Source organism: Diachasmimorpha longicaudata, chromosome 7 (genome assembly GCF_034640455.1).
Source record: "Diachasmimorpha longicaudata isolate KC_UGA_2023 chromosome 7, iyDiaLong2, whole genome shotgun sequence".
Taxonomy (NCBI): Eukaryota; Metazoa; Arthropoda; class Insecta; order Hymenoptera; family Braconidae; genus Diachasmimorpha; species Diachasmimorpha longicaudata.
In genome coordinates this window covers 9,971,716-9,988,292 of record NC_087231.1, presented here as the reverse complement: position 1 = coordinate 9,988,292, position 16,577 = coordinate 9,971,716, and the positions used below count along the sequence as shown (strand labels likewise).

The following is a 16,577-nucleotide window of genomic DNA, read 5'->3' as shown; positions in this document are numbered from 1 at the left end:
AATCACAAAATAAAATACGTGATCGAGGCCAACTCTGCATTTACTCCATTTTTCGCTTATCCGATATGTAAACTCGGTCCGCATGGAGATGAATTGAAAAAAGGGGAAAAAGCCTGGTTCTTTCTCCCGCTGCTGTAACCAAAACCTACCTCGAATAGCCCGTCCACATTTGATTTTTGGTTAGCATTGCTATCCATTGGCCCGTAAACAACCTTTAGAGACTTTTTCCGCCCGGAAAAATCGAATGCGAATACCCGGCTATTGCTATATTTGGTGCCTCCACCTCCATCACCCTCAATCCCAAAAAGAGCTTTCATTTTCGTGATTGGTGTTTTAAATGATTGCGTAGAATTGGGATGAAGAACGGGTCTGTTCTGCCTCAAATATTGAACACATTTCAATTTTACATTTCAATCAGAATATAGAGAAATTCATGCCATATTCTATCCTCACGATAACTCGGCGTCAAAGTCAAGATAATGAATGGGAGAAATTGACAATACTGACTGGAACAAAAAAAAATTCTTCACCTTCTGAAGAATGAATTTTATTGGCAAGTTATACCAGCGAAATTGGAGCTCAATTAATTTCACTCCCAAGAAATAATGAAAATTTACATTGGCAATGATCGTGTACAAGAGTATGCAGTGGCAATTCAACTGGCACTTCACTGGCCATGATTTACGAAACCACTACATCACCTCTTCTCATTTTTCATCTCCTTTCAATTCACTATCCCATGTATTGGCACATACACACCTTTTTTGTCCCGCGATTCTGCACTTCTGTCTCGATATCAGCTATAATTCGATGTTGGTAGGATTTCATTTCAATCGCCGCGAGAGTTTGAATCGCGTCACGTCTTCTGTGAGACCGAGGGGAAGAATCCCTGGGTCTCGGATGTAACCTCGCGAGAGACAAAAATTGTATGACCTTATCGCAGGACGTTTTCTGTCTCTGAGCTCGCCGGGGGAGTCGCGAAAGGTTGCAGTCACGTATATCGAGAAAAAGAACGAGGAAATTATACATAGAAAGGAAGAGGGAGAAGATGGTTTTATGAACGTTTGCAGGACAATAATCAATAGCAGGCAAAGAAATCCTCAATACTTTTTTATTTTAAAAAAATCAATATTGCACTTGATGCTATTGGTCTAATTTTCTGATAACGGAATATTTCAAATAGATAATTATTGAAACTTTGGTAAAATAAAAAATGGAAAAATGATATGATGATCAAGGGTGGTTATTTTCCGCGGTCGATCACTCACTCTTATGCTTGTGCTCAAGCTATACACATAAAAAATAAATAGGGGATGGTGGAAGGTCCTCGAAACGATCGATCGTCTTAAACTACCCTCCATTGTTCCCAACACCCCCGGGGAAAGACGCACTCATTTCTCTTTCTCTCCTTTTTTGGATGTGGACCTACCGACGGAATTTACATCTCTCGCACCAAGATCGACCCACGACCTCCGGCCATCCCTTGTAACCTTCTTCGTGATAAAATAAAGCGGAGTTTACAAAAGAAAATACCCTCTTTCTCACTTTTTGAATTTTAGGTAGCGTGGAGAGACGATAAGCAGCATTAGCATAAGTGTAAATAACAATTGGTGTGAGTGGTGGTGTCTGAGAGAATGAAATTATTGTTAAAAATTATTATTTTTACATTCAATAACTTGATAATACCTAAGTGAAAAAAAAAATCAGTCATTTGTATATGAAAAATGATGAATGGGGGTGAATTCCATATCTCCGGGTGAATAAGAGAAAAAATGAGTACATGAATTAGGAAAAAAATTCCCAAAATGTATTACAATGGCGAGGTGGGCGCATGTACGTGATACAGAATCACGGGTATGTCCGGCGTTGGTGTCTGGGGGCGTCCAAATGAAAAAAAAACCCTTCGGGATAAAAGAGTAGTACGAGACGTTGCGGTGCTAAGACCCCAACCTGAGGGCCCACTGGGGCTCAAAGCAACAGCCAGAAAAGAAAGGTTTTATCTGCTACCCAGTTATTTATCGCTTTCCGTTGTAGCGGTGGCGTCGGTCCCTGACCAATCAGAAGTCAGTATCCGCAGTACCAGGCCGCGCCATCCGCATACATTATCGTGTTGGTTTGCACTGTGCAGAGGAGAGAACTGTGAGCGCTAGCGCGCGCGGGGCCCTCTACCTCAGCCATTGTCTTTCCAGCGTTGTAAATCACATTTTATTCCCTCGCTTACGGTCTTATTTTATTTATTTGTCGGGGGAAACGTATCGCTACCGTGGCCTCAGCCACCCTCTCCCTGTCTCGCACTCTCGCTCTCGGGTTTATACTCTCCTTCTCAGTGGCATTTGTTGTCCAGCCGATACGCAAAGCCGTGCTACACAGACGTAGAATTTCTTCAGATTCTTGGAGCGAGTAAGAGTGATTTTTGAGGTTTAGATGAGCATGGACTAGAGAAGGAGAGAAGCTCAATGTCTGGGCCCACCCTATCTCTGAGGAGTAGTTACGACCCGCCGGGCCAATTTCAATAATGCTAGGGACTTCTAATTAAGGGATGCAAAATGATGTGTGACGTCAATTTTTATCATATCATAATAGTTTTTTTTCTCTGACAGTAGTGAAACTCCTACAATTTTTAAACTGCCGAAGTATTTTCGTGAAATTTTTAAGGCAATAGAGAATAACAATTGCAAGCTTTTTTCCTTCAATACGACCTCTTACAAAGTTGATGGTTTTTTCTTCTTCTCGTCTTTTCACATAAGTAGATTTTAATTTGACATTTGTCTTGTAGGTAAAATCACATGAAGAATTATATTCCATTTGATTTTGAAAAATTAATGAATGTTCTCGTGTTATTGTAATGTTAGTGTAATGTCGTTGATATTAAATTGTCTGCAAGTTGTAGCGTCTCTGCTTGTGCCCGTAGACAAAGTAAGTCGCTATGCGAGAATTCTACAAATTATCGTTGGAGGCACACCGAACCAGAGGCAAGGAGGAGTTTGGCCTGATAATATGTTGGTCTATTCCCTTGAAACCAGAAAAAAAGAGCAATTTCAAATTGTGAACATAAAGCACACGGCAAAAGCCTTAAAGCCTTCAAGCCTTCGTTCCTTTTATTTTCATTAATTCTCGGCCTGCTTCGAAATTCGTAGAGTTCGCACTGCCAAACGTAATAATTACCTGTATTTTGAACCAAAATCTGTAGTTGTCCCGCCAGAGTCTCTTTCGCTTGCCCATTACCTGTAAGAATTGTTATATTTTTATCTCTCTATGATCAAAATTACTTTAATAGCACAAATTGAGAATTTTTTAATAATTATTTTTTTGAAAATAGAGATATCGGACGGAATAAAAAAACAAAAAACTTGTTGATAATTTCAGTGGTGCAAGTAGACCATGCAGGCCAGGCTCACTCCCAGTCTCAGTCGCGTCCTGGCCACCAACAGGTCAGTAATACCGAGATTAATAATTAATAAAAATAGCGAATCGTTTGTGAGTTTTAAAATCGTTCATTAGTATCAGTCGTACTTCTATCTGATACTGAAATATTCGGAAATAATGTTGCCGTTAATTTTTTATCTCTCTCACTGATCAATCCACCTGGTCGGTAACGCTCCCCTCCACTTTGACAAAATGAGGGAAAATACGGAAGAGAATGCGTGTCCTATTGCAGCCTTTCGTCGTGCACAATTAGTGAATTGTTCGGTTCTAAAAAAAATATAGGAACGGTGGGAAAAAAATAATTAGCAACACCTGCGTACCCAGACCCACAGACAAATATAATTGCGACCGCCTGACGAGTTCATTATCATCAACTCTCTCCCGGCTGCACTGAAAATTCGGCACGCGTCAGTTCAAAGCCCGATTAAGTGCATTTTAATTTTTTTAAGCATTTTTTTAGCTTCTAACTTGCTGAGGCTCTGAAAACATAATGTAACTCCTGCGCTCCCCACTGGATTCTCAACATGAAAATAAACGGGAATGAAACAAAAGATATTAAAAAAAAGTGTTTCAAGTGCCACCAGTTTGAATTGTAATTCGTTTTCATGGGCTTTTCCCCCTCTGCGGCTACCGGAGATTATACTTTAACCCCCCGGGACAACAGTTTTTTGTTGCAATTTTTTTTACCACTGCTTGCGTAGAAAATTAGTCAAACCTCAAATTAGCCGGCGCATATTCATCCCCCGTCCTCCCTGGCCCTTGTCGACGTTGTCACAGTAACCCGATGCTCTCTAGGGTTTGTTTTGAATCTCCACGCGTACATTTTTTTTCATCAAGATTTTTTTCGAGGTCCTTTCGCCACCCTTCATGCAAATGAGACCTGCTACTTGTAGCCCCAGGGTTCCATAGGAATTTCTCCTTGTTAGATGCAAACATCAGAGGACAAATTTAAAGACAATTCTCGAGAAATTAAAATTTTTCATTAATTTCAAAAGTTTAAAAAAAGAAATTCAATTTTCCAAACGTCCAAGTATTTTTTCCACATTTCGTTGATCGTTTAAAAGAATTGACTAATTTACCAACAACAATATCCATAGAAATTCCATAAATATAATAAATTATTAATTGTTAATAATTTTCAAATTTTGTACTTGAAATTGTCCACGAGTTCTACTGTTATCACCACAAGATGGTGAAAATACTTTTAATAAACAAAAATAAGCCCCGAGATATTCCCGATAAGTACCATCTTTTATCTCGTTAACACACGCCACCATGAAACAGATCGTAGGGGCGTCACCCGGACCCCTGACCCCTTGCCAACTTTTTTTAATGTTAAAAAAAAAATACACATGGTAACCGACACGAGTACCATTGTGATGCAAACACATTTGCACCGACTTATTGTGTCTCTTTTGGGCTTTTAACCCGTGGTAAGACTCGACAGTACAACAATACATGCTTCTGTATATATATTTTTTTTCCTCGTCACTCAGAGAACTTTTTGTCGTCTAATCCACTCCAGCTATCCCTTCCAAATTAAACAGCCGGGGAAAGCAGGCCGATTGCGGGATGGAGGGAGGGGGTGATTCGTATCTACGTCTCCGAGAGAATCGAGACGTACTCGCTCGAGAGAGATCCTGAAAACCGAAATAACGTATCGACTAAACAAAGTGTCACTGTGGCAAAGTGACAAGTCGCCTTTCACATGGCGTGAAAACGATCTTCTTCTCCTCTTGGTAATCGAAAATCCCCCTTCCCCCTCTTTCTCCTCTCGTCAACCATTCGCAGTGAGGTTCGTTTATTAGATCGACTGTCTGGTGGTAGTTTGCCATGTTATTTATATACCCATATAGGATATGTCCCGATTGGCATTGAGACGCTTTTATTTCTCACTATCACGCCTTTCAGGCCACTTTCTTCCAGTCCCTCCTAGTCTCACACTCGTCACCGAGATCAATACCTCTATTTTGTTGCATGAAAACGCATTACCATTGTTCCGGGTTATTTTTACATACTTTCGTGAGATGTTGAATGTCAATCAAATGGTTGGACTATTAGAAAGAAAGTGAAATTTCTCAGAATTAGCTGGTAATTTTCAGACAAATGATTGGTGTTTAATTCCAATAGAACATTTCATCCATTGTTGCTATTACTTTGCATTATTTTCAAGCCAACTTGGATAGAATTTTGAAATTTCCAGATATTGCATAACAGAATAATAATTGAAATGAAAAGTGCAATAATACAAGTATTGAATTGTTAAATGTTTAATAAACCGTAAAGTTATTTTTACTTCTCACATAATACAATTGGTGTCTTTCCAGCAGGCGTCAAAAGTCTCACGCATTTCCACTCACAATCAATGACTCCATTCCCCTTTTTTCCCTCCCCAAATTAGACAGCCGATACTTCACCCTTTGGATTTACTTCTTTTAATGATTCAAACGGTAGAAATAGATTTCTTGTGCTTCAACCCAACATATTATTCATCCTGAATTCCCAATTGCACGATTTTTACCTCCCTCTTATCAGTCTTCCACCATTTCCCAACAATTTTCCATCCAATCTTCCACCACCAGCGTTTTTCTCTTAATCCAACATGCGCTGCAGATGTGCAGACAAGTACTAGTGTACTTCAATTTTTCATGAATAACTGACTGAGTGCTCATTTTCATAATGCGCAAAGTTTTCTCCGCTTATTTTTTTTTTCAAATGCACAGAAGGTGAAACGGTAATGTCTCGAAAAATGATCGATTGAAAAATTCATGATTCCCATTTCTCCCCCTCTTCTCACCCCCCCCCCTCTCTCAACACACACATACGTATTGAAGTCTTTCGCTACAGTGAAGAAATAAAAAATTGACGTGTATACCAATGATTTGGTTGAGGTGAGTGTTCGCGGAAGGTCTACAAGGGTTGATAGACGCATTGAGAATAGTTGAAAGTTTTTTTTTCTTCTCCATCATCGAGTGAGAGTGTGGCATGACGTCGGACGAGAGTGTGTCATTGACCCGTAATCATTGGAAATTCTGTCATCGAGCGCTGAGGGGGTGAAGAGATGGAAAATAATCTATTGATGGTAATGGAGTAAAAGAGAATCGGCCGAAAATAATGAGTCGATACATTTTTCCCCGTGCGGTGGAGAAAAAATGTTTAATCCACCCTTGCGCTCCCCCTAAAAATCAGCCGTCGAGTCTCGTTTTTTTCCCGGTGATAGAACCCTCCACCTTGGAAACCTCACACCCTGCGCCGCTGTGTCTGAAGTTATTAACGTTGAAAAAAGTAAGGGCATTAATACCCATGGCTATAAATATAAAGGCCATGGCGCGCTCACCCTACCTATGGGATACTCAGCGTACGGTTATGCGCGTCCCTCGTTTGATTTCGGTGAGATGCTACCCCTTAGGTCTTGCAACGAGGCTTTTTGGGCGCGTGTGTATTTACGGGCTGTGGCAAATGCGATTTGAAATTGATATATGAACTGTCCTCTGGGTGATTGCAATTGGGGAAAAATTTGGATTTATTATTGCATAACAATAAAAGACAGAATCGTCTGGTTGTATCCTGTAAAATAAATAAACATACACTGTATCGTATTCATCTTTCCAATGATGAAAAAAAACCCAAGATATACATCCACGCAATGAATCCCCCATGGATATAACTCTGCTAATGTACTGCAATGAAAACCTATTCCACCCCTAAAACTCTCCCCTGACCAACCGGATATTCTCACCTTATGGAAAGAGGAAAAAACCTCGAAAAATCCTCCCTTAACCGCCATCATCAAGATCTATGCGCGGACCAACCGCTGAACACTCATTCCCTGTCCACACTTTTGTTTCTCACGCGAAAGCGCGGCACGTTCTTCGTGTCACGAGGATTAGGTTCGGCGAACCCAGCCGGTGGTGCGCACAGAGAAACCCCATTGGCTACAATGTGAAAATATCCTCACGAAATGTTTTCAAAGACAGTGGTGAATCGTGAATTGCAAAGGCCAAATTGGAATTTTAAATGAAAATACTCAATGAATGACGAAAAAAAGGACAAGATAAATAAATAAATAAATAAATAAATAAATAAATAAAGGAGAATGGTATGAATAAGAGGGTAAAAGTGTCGAGTCACGAGAGAGGCAATAAAGATGGCTTCTAGCCGATTTCTGAGATAAATTATCGCACACCATTACCCAATATCGAATTTCTCGATTTTCAGTTTTTTTTCAATCTATATTCATGCCGATATAAGCATTCTTCTTCCTCCTTCCAACCCCATCGTGGACGCATTGATCTGAATTCTAATGAGCAATACCCCGAGATGAAGTGAAGATAATACTGTATTTTCTTCAACAGCGAAACTCATTTGAGTGTTGAGTATTAAATTGGCATTTGATTATATTTTAGATGGAAATCTCATTGTTGGCTGGCCAATATGCATTGGGAGAAATATTATTTTCTATCTATTTGTCGCATAAATAATACAAATGCAAGAGATTTATAAATATAATGTTTTCAACATAGCAAGCTCCTAAAGCTAATCCATTTTTTTCTCTACATATGTTTAAACAAAAATATTCTATTGGAGGTGGAGGGCATATGGAGGGTGGGGGCAATCTCAATGTTAATTATCGACATAACGGCGCCCGGGGAAAAGAAAGGAGCCGACGTTTTGCCTCGGTTTCTCCTCCCACCCCTCCGAATGGAGTCATAAATGTGAGTTATGCCAGGCCGTTAGATAGTTGAATCTCAGTATTCTGCGGTGCTCTCGCCTTCGCGCTCCTTGCTCCGTTAATATCTTCATTACTAAATCATCCCTCCATATACCTAGCCCCCTCCGCCACCCTTGGTCTTCAACTTATTCCCATGTCTCAACTGCTGCCACTGGTCCTGCAGACACGCACCCATCTCTCTCCACCCTCGCATTTTCATCCTTTCAGTTATGTTATTTTTTTGGTGGCTCCACTGTCTTCTGGGTTTTAGCCTTTTGTAATATACGGGCACCGGTCCAGACACTTTGCGTTGGAAAGGAGAACCCGGAGTTTTAGCGCGCGGATGTGTGAGACATACTGGGCACGTCTTCAGTCGTAGGGGGCTTGGGATGGAATAATGCTTTTCAGGGCATTAAGGTTAATGTCTTCATGGGCTCAGTACAATTGAAATTTTTATTATTATATGGCTATTACAAATTATTGTCAATAACGAAAATTTGTTTATTTAAAAATACTCGAATCCTCATTAATTTTTCTAGTGAAACCAGCATAGAAATTTATCATTTAAAAAATCTAGGAATTCTATATTCCAAATAAGCAATATTAGTTATATTGTTTTTCATCATCACGGTCAATAGAAATATTCACTGGGTAATTCTCCCACATGGAGAGAAATAATTCAAACGGCCTTAAACAAAACCGTTCATTCCATCACTCGTCTTGAGGTCGCGGCCGTTTGCCTGACATGTACGATAATTCACCGCTTAGGACACTGCAGCGCATACGAATAGTCAGTATTTAAGAATAAAAAAGGGAAGAAAAAAAATCCTCTGACGATCGTTAAACCCCGGCGAATAAAAACTGCGTAGAGTGAAAGATACAAAATGTATAATAAACAGGTAAAAAAACAAGTGAAAAGAGTGAAAAATTTGTTATTTCCTTCTTTCGTATGCTGTCGAGAGAATGGGACACTTGTGGGTTCGTGCGACAATGCATTGGTAGTTTGGATTAATCATAATGCATCGGTGGTGGAGGGATGGTGTACTGCGGTTATGTATCACAAGCAATTGAACCACGATTTTGGATACAGGTGGCGCCTTTTACCCGCACCTATATCAAGCATTCCACTATTGGTTTGCCACAGCAGCGCTACAAGAATAAAGTGCAATGCTAATACGCGTGTTTAACATTCGTCACGAAGAGAGACTGGAGAGAGCAGGAGATGTTTCACATTAGTTTTCTCATTCCATAAAACAAAACGAGGAAGAAGATGAATTAATCTACCACTCCAATGCTTTATAGCTATTTATTTTTATCTCCGGCATTGAATTGTGTTTACAACAAGAGTTATTAATTATTTAATAATAATAAATAATAAATAAATTTATTTGTAAAGTAAAATGAGACAAACAGTTGAACGAAAAAAATATATATAGTCAAATGGAATTATAAATCAATTAAATAAAATCTATCATAGAAAATAAAGTTAATAATTATTCCGTTGAAATAGTCATTTGTTATCAATAAACTTGCAACGCTCATCCCTTAAAGGCTGACATTTCCATAAATAAAGTTAGTTGTTTCCTGACATAAGTAAAAGGAGGGGTTGATGGCACAATGCAAAGGGAAACGAGGGTGTAATTAATTAACAGTGGGTTTCGCATTCAATTTAGGGTGTAAACGAGTTGGATCGCCACGCTGAAAAAAACAGAAGAGAGGAAGAAAGGGCGAGAGAGTGCGATGAGACGGTTTTACAAGCGGATCCTCTGGGTAACAACCTGTTGCTGGCTGAGGGGTTTGGATATGGCGTCAGGATGGGAATGAGAAGTCGTGTAACGGTATAAGAAAAAGGGACAGGGACAGGGAGAGGGTTTTGGGGAGTTTGGATAGAGTGAGGGGTGTGCAGTCGACTCGGACGTTTTTCAGCTCACTCTACTTTAGTGCTTTTTGCCCTCTGCGTTATTGATGCTGTGAGCTGGCAATTAAACCATCAACCCCTTAATGAATGAACTCGCCTCAATCGGAGACTTTCTACCTCCCTAAGACCTTCGGCTAACAACCCCATTAGCTAACTAACCCCCGCGAGTTATTTGCATGTCCGGAGACGGAGGCCGAAGGGTGCGGCCGTGATTCCTCGAGACAATTATGAGAGTTTACTGCCTAGATGCTTAAAGGATTAAAGCTGATGACCTCTTAAAAGGATCATTTATTTTACCTCATTTCAGAGAATTAATTTATCGCGACGGAAACAGTATTTTTCACTCGCAATGAATTAATTCATGACTTTTTTTTTTTTTTACTTTATTACGGAGTTCATTAGGCCATTAAATTAATGAATGTGAAGATATTATGCTCCTCTATAAATATACATAAATAATAGAAAAAAAATCGTAAACATAGGGGGGTACTAGTCGCCAGGTTGAAAAAATTCTTTGAAGCAAGAATTATGTACTAAAATGTACTCCACTGACGGAGCATTTCCGGTTAGAGTTAAAGAGCGTTTAATTAGTACAAGTTGGCGGTACACGATTCCCCACCCGACAATCTCAAACAGATCGCACAATCTCTTTGACCACCCTTCCTGGTTCATTCCCTTGCTCTCCACCACCACTTTGTGTTACCTCTCCTTCAACGATTCACGGGCGTGAAGACCGATGAGATAGTCAAGCTCCTTGACCACGTGGGTTTTGTCAGACCCTCCCACCTAAGAAAAGCCAATCTCCCCCCGTGATCTTTTCACCGGGACACGTTTCATCGCCTCTAACATTTCCGTATTTGTGAAAGACAGGTGGAGAATTTCGTATAACAATAAATAAAAAAAAATTATAATTCCCCGGGCAATTATGAGGAAAAAGTGATTTTGAAGGATTATGGGAATTTCTGAAGTTATTTCCCTCTATTGAAACATGTATGTAACACGTGGGGCATCGCGTGCCACGACGCACTTTGTCCCTCTTAACCTCCTCGTGCCTTATCCAGTTCTCTGTGCGGAAACAGTAATTTGTTGATTACCCTAATGACTGGCGGACTGCCTATAGGCTGTTGAAAATTCATTGAAATTAACAGGTATTGCTTGCTAGACTAAATTCAAATGTTCAAAAAGTCGAATCAAATTTCTACAAACGATAAAAAAAAATTAATTCGCTGCACTAGGGACAACTTGTCCAGATGAATTCATAGAGAAGGAGTGTGCGTAATTAAAATAGTAAAATTCATAGTGACTCTTCCAATTACAATTGTTCATCAATAATCCACTCAGTAATGACCAATTAAACCCAATTATTCATCCCCCCGGCGACGTAAAACTTGAAAAGTCCATAACCCGAACCAGTTATTCCCTTAATAAAAATCACCGCACTTTCATCGATCAGTAATTGTGATAACGAGGGTTATTCATTTTTTTCTCCACCGATATATAAACGTATGTATCGACTAATCACAGGTTCGTTTTTCGTTTCGCCCCTCGCGGCAAACGATTTCACTTAATTCACCACCAATTTTCTTTCCACCAAACTTCAACTCCACTTGCCCTCCCACTCCCAGTACAATTTCTCACTCTCCGATACGCACGTACACGTATACTGTTGTCTAATAGCCATTTGTCACACGAACCGAGTGGATAAGTGCAATGCACCGTTGGCTTTTCTAATCGAGTTACAAAACTCGCCGCCGGAGAGCCAACAGTCTGTCACGTATATCGAGTATTTCGATAAATCGGATGCTGAGCCTACGAAAAACCGGTGATTTTTCTCACGAGAGACCATGTGTCTCATTCATCCTGTTCCAACGGATTCATTTCAAATTACAGACGATCCGGTAATTGGGGCTAGGATAATGACGCCTACTGCCCCCTCGATACCGCCCGAGGAGACAATCAAAAAATTTTTTCAAACTATTCCCGCGATAAAAAAAAAAAAATTCCCGCGATCCTTCCTCAGTCTCGCCTAGAAATCGCATTCCTGTTGAATCCTCCTAATTCCCTCTGCCTTTCATTTACAAAGATGATCGATGAAGTCTAGGTGCTCATGCCAACAAAATAAGAGTGAAAAATATCGCTTTTATAGCGTCGCTTTTTTTTTAAAGGTAATTCGACGAAGCAGCCAACACCGGACGAATATAAATTACAAGTCTCGCGCGTTATTTCTCGATAAGGTTTCTTAATCCCTCGCAAAGCTCACGCCCCAGTTCTTCATACTTACCCCCTCCCCCAACCTCTGCTCCACGTTCACCACCCGCACGTTAATTACTCTCATCACGTGCTGGCGTTGCTCTCGTTACGCTAACCGATGTAACATGAAAACTAAGAGGGTCTGAATAAAAAAAAAAGGAAAGCGGGCTTTATGTCGAGGTCAGAGGCCAGGGAAGACCTGCGTGTGCCGCCTGACAAAGTTCGATATCTTATCCATTTTCATCCTTCAGTGATGGAGTAGTTGAATAAAAATTATCCCCATTGTTCTATCAATGTAAATCACTTTATTTTTCATCAATTGATTGGAAAGTTCCATCGTGTTTACGACAATTATCAATTATATATCTCCTCGTAGCCAACCATAAGTCATACACATGTCGCTCGTATCAATTGGTGTCCTCCCCTCCGATTTTCCCAAAGATTTCTCTGATTTCCTCAGTCAGTTGCCGTATGCCTCATCTCATCCCCCCGTCCGGAAATCCTCGGTCGCGTACCAGGCGGGGATCGTCCACCACCCCCCTAACCACCGAGAATCGATAATCGACCCAATCGAAGACGTCTCGAGACTCGTCCACGAAATTCTCTCTCTGCCCCCCCCCCTCCCCCCAAAGCGGTATAGAAACGTCTATTAGATGACGTGAAAAAAAGAGAGCAAAGGGAATGGATGAAACCATCCCCGAAAGAATCGTTTGCATAAGTGGATAGTATTAAGCGAGAAATCGAAAACCCGAGGAGATGTTTTTTTTCCCCATCCCCTTCGTTTCGGGTTTTCTACAACCGCGGATCCGCGGTCTTTTGGATAATAGTTGGCGAGATGGTGGAAGAGGGTGGACGGGTGGATGACTGGCAAAGGGGAGCATTGTAAATATTAATGCGGCCAAGGAACGGCAAAGGAAAATATTTGAATAATAATTACCGCGCCACCCTCTCGTCCACCCTTGTTACGTCCTTGGTATAATAAAAAGGTTCTCGTTCCACATTTTTATTTTTACTCTTCATCTCATCTCTCTTACTCATCTTTTACCATTCTTTTCCCACTCAGTAGTCTTATCCAGTGGTGAAGAGAAAGGGATAGGAGAACGAGAAAAAAAAGGGTCGCACGCGGAATTTTCTAATTAGAAAGATCTTTGGGAAACCTTAGCAAACAATGAGACTTTGCCACTTCCTAGCTTGCTTCCATCAGGGAGAAGGAAAAAAAAGGAAAATAAGATGGGGAGGGGATACACTTGGATTTTAATATTCGTTCTCTCGCGACGTTTTTACTCTCATTCTTTTTATTAACGAATGACTACAATCTTACGAATTCTATTATCTCGGTGGCTTTAATTGGAGAAAAATAATTCCAAGTTTTCTTACAAAAGTCGTTAAAAGTACGGGTGGTAACTTACAAAAGCAGCTGAACTAATTTCCCACGAGCTAATGAAAAACTCATCGCAAAGAGGGCATTTGTACAAAGTTGAAATATAACATTGCCGATGAAAAATGGAAAAATGGTAGAATTTTCCAATGAAATTTACCTAGAAGTCTTTTCTAACTCTTGAATCAGAAAAAGTGGTTTCAAGCTCAGTACTCACGTATGCATGTGGGGTAAACGAGGTTGGCTCACGAGAGACCGAATCTTCGACTTTTTCCTCAAGGAAAATTTGATTTCTACTGCGTCTGATCTGCGTAACAAGCTGCAGAGGCACTTTTTTCGGCTCGACAGTACCATCCCAGATCTTTCAAATGTAACTCCCCCACATATGTGAGGGGCATTTACCTATTTCCAAAGCGAAGGAAGAGGGAAAAAGACGCGAAAATCTAGGCAAAAAGCTAAATCCCCATTTCTCCCCTTACTCCCCCCCCCCCCCCGATGTTCTCAAATCAAGCCACCCTCTCTCGGTCGCCTAACGATGTGCCAACAAAAATACAGACGAAGGATAAAGAGCGGTTGCAAGGAGCGTAAGCAGATTGCGGAGAAACGACGAGGGGGTGGAGGTGCTCACCTAAGTCAAGAGAAAAAAAAAGGGAGAGAGCTTGGTGAGGGAAAAAAAGCACGGCGAACGTAAGAAAAGAAAGCACAGGAATCATCCATCGTCTCCGGAGTATTTCTTTTTACCCCCCCCCCCCCTTCCCCCCGGCCGAAGGGGTTTCACCCCTTAATTATCCGGCTGACAATTATTTTTAACGACTCACAGCGATATCTTAACGAGCCTCAATCCGCCAACGTGGCATCTGGTGAGAGAGCAAGGGTCAGGAGGGTGTCTTTTCTTCATTCTTTAAAGGTTTTCTTCGTTGTTCCATTACATGCGGTATTTTAAAATGACTAGTAGGAAAAAATTACCAGGATTTTTGGTAAAATAATAAATGTCGATAATTTCTGAATTTTTTTTTCCCTATCCCATGTAAAAGTATTTGTACGACCTTTTGTCCCGACTCGTGAGCTCTCTTGTTTCTTCTGCATTAAATTTGATGATTACCCCGCTGCCAAAGAGAAAGAGCGTCAGTCCGTGATTTCAGCCAGCAAGGAATTACATAAATACAGCCATCGTCGCAGATCTCGAGTATACGTGATGGTAACACCAGTGCATATACGTCGGCTTGTCCCACCTCCATTACCACATGGCATGGGGTCTAATCGTCTAATAATCGAAGCGAAGGTAATTACACCAGTGATGATACCCGAGTCCAGGGTCCCACGTCCGGCGCACCTCGATCATTAAACGACGGTTTAATGATAATGACAATCGGCCCGCTCTGCGTTGTCCACTTGTTTTTTTTCTTTGATCATTTTTTTTCTTTTTTCATTGAGATTTTTATTTTTCCACCGGACACTCTATTAACTGCAGCTCTCGAATAACTTGGCGGCAGTCTAGCCATTCAACGTCACGTAATATCTTTTTTCTTCTTTGTTTATTGCACCGTGGTTCGCAGTCAAGTGTTTATGGGGGGGATTGTTTAGTGTAATTGAGACATGATGGCTTTTGGATCAATACATAAATTCTATCCGGCGTGTGGGATCTGGGTAGATGTATATTTTTATTCGCGGTGGGAACCTTTGTAAATATAGAATATTACCCTTTTTTTCTTGCTCGATTTGCATCTATAGACGCGCGTCCGTTGATTTTATGGGTAAATGTCGGAAGCTTACATCGATGAGCATTAATACTTATGATTTTTTTTTATTTTTATCGCAATATACCAAGTCCAGAAATATCAATTCAACTTAGAGATGCAACGTACATTAGAATCCTATAGGCGAACTCTACGATGTATTGAATTCTAATTCATCGGCGATTTATTTTGAATTTGCATGAAAGGAAATAAATATTTAGTCAAAATTATAGACCAACCGACAGAAGTCGGTGAAATTTTCATGAGAAATAGAAGGGTAGAAAGGTAAACCATTCAGTGTATTTTCCTAATTTTGACTCACCAATAGCTATAAAAGTTACCGATTAAACGAATCGTTTCGTAATTTTTACAAAATATTTATCTCTGTGCATACTTTGCACTTGAAATAAGGCCCTTCCCTGAAGCGACCAGCATCCCTGGAGTATGTACTTGCCAGCGAGACTGATTTAAAGAATAATCCAGTCCTCCTGCGAGCACATGGGAGTAGAGCAGCCCCTCCGCTTCTCATAGCTCGGGGCATAATGTCGTCGTTGGTTTGTGACTCTCGATGCATTTAAATAATTAAAGAACCCATGCTTGTAGACTCTCCGATGATCAGTGGTGTCCAGTCTACGGGTATTAATGGGATAATCGAGGTAGCCAGAGGCGAAACGAGACAACAGGGACAGTCTGAGGTTTGGGTGGCTGTGGCTCTAGAGGAGCGTGAGGAGGGGCTGCGGTGATAATGATTTTATAGTTAACTCAAACAGTCAAGGCAGAGGAGGTGAGGGAGGTGGAGAGAGTGGTGAGACAATTGGTCCGATAATACGGCCCTTCCTGCCTGGCACTCGGTGATACCGACGGCAAATCAAGTGACTCTCGGATATAAAACGACTAAACTCCATGGGTTAAGAGACAGGGATAAATATCCCCTCAGCTAATGACCCAGACTTTGTACCCCTGATTTGCGTCGTGGGTGTCGTCGGCACACCCAGCGAGATATTCGTTCAATGGGAGGAAAAAGTATGTTTATTGATAGGCCGGTCGGGGCTAAATAAGTCGAGTGTTATTTTTTTTTATGTAACACATGTAGAAAAATAGGTTGTCAATAATTATTGAAATCTCATTTGGCCCTGAGATTAAATTTTTCCCCGTTTC

The 16,577-nt window shown here is 40.7% G+C and overlaps 1 protein-coding gene across 9 annotated transcripts in view; it reads left to right on the top strand.

Annotated features, from left to right (window-relative positions):
* Positions 1 to 16,577, top strand: part of LOC135164638 (zinc finger homeobox protein 4) — a 188,883-nt gene that overhangs the window by 157,861 nt on the left and 14,445 nt on the right. For 2 of the 9 annotated variants that reach the window (XM_064125181.1, XM_064125182.1), the window contains exon 6: positions 3,367 to 3,431. The exons of the other annotated variants lie outside the window; for them this stretch is intronic. In XM_064125181.1, coding sequence (XP_063981251.1) covers positions 3,367 to 3,431 — 65 coding nt within the window. The remainder of the gene's footprint in view (positions 1 to 3,366; positions 3,432 to 16,577) is intronic. 9 annotated transcript variants of the gene reach the window in all.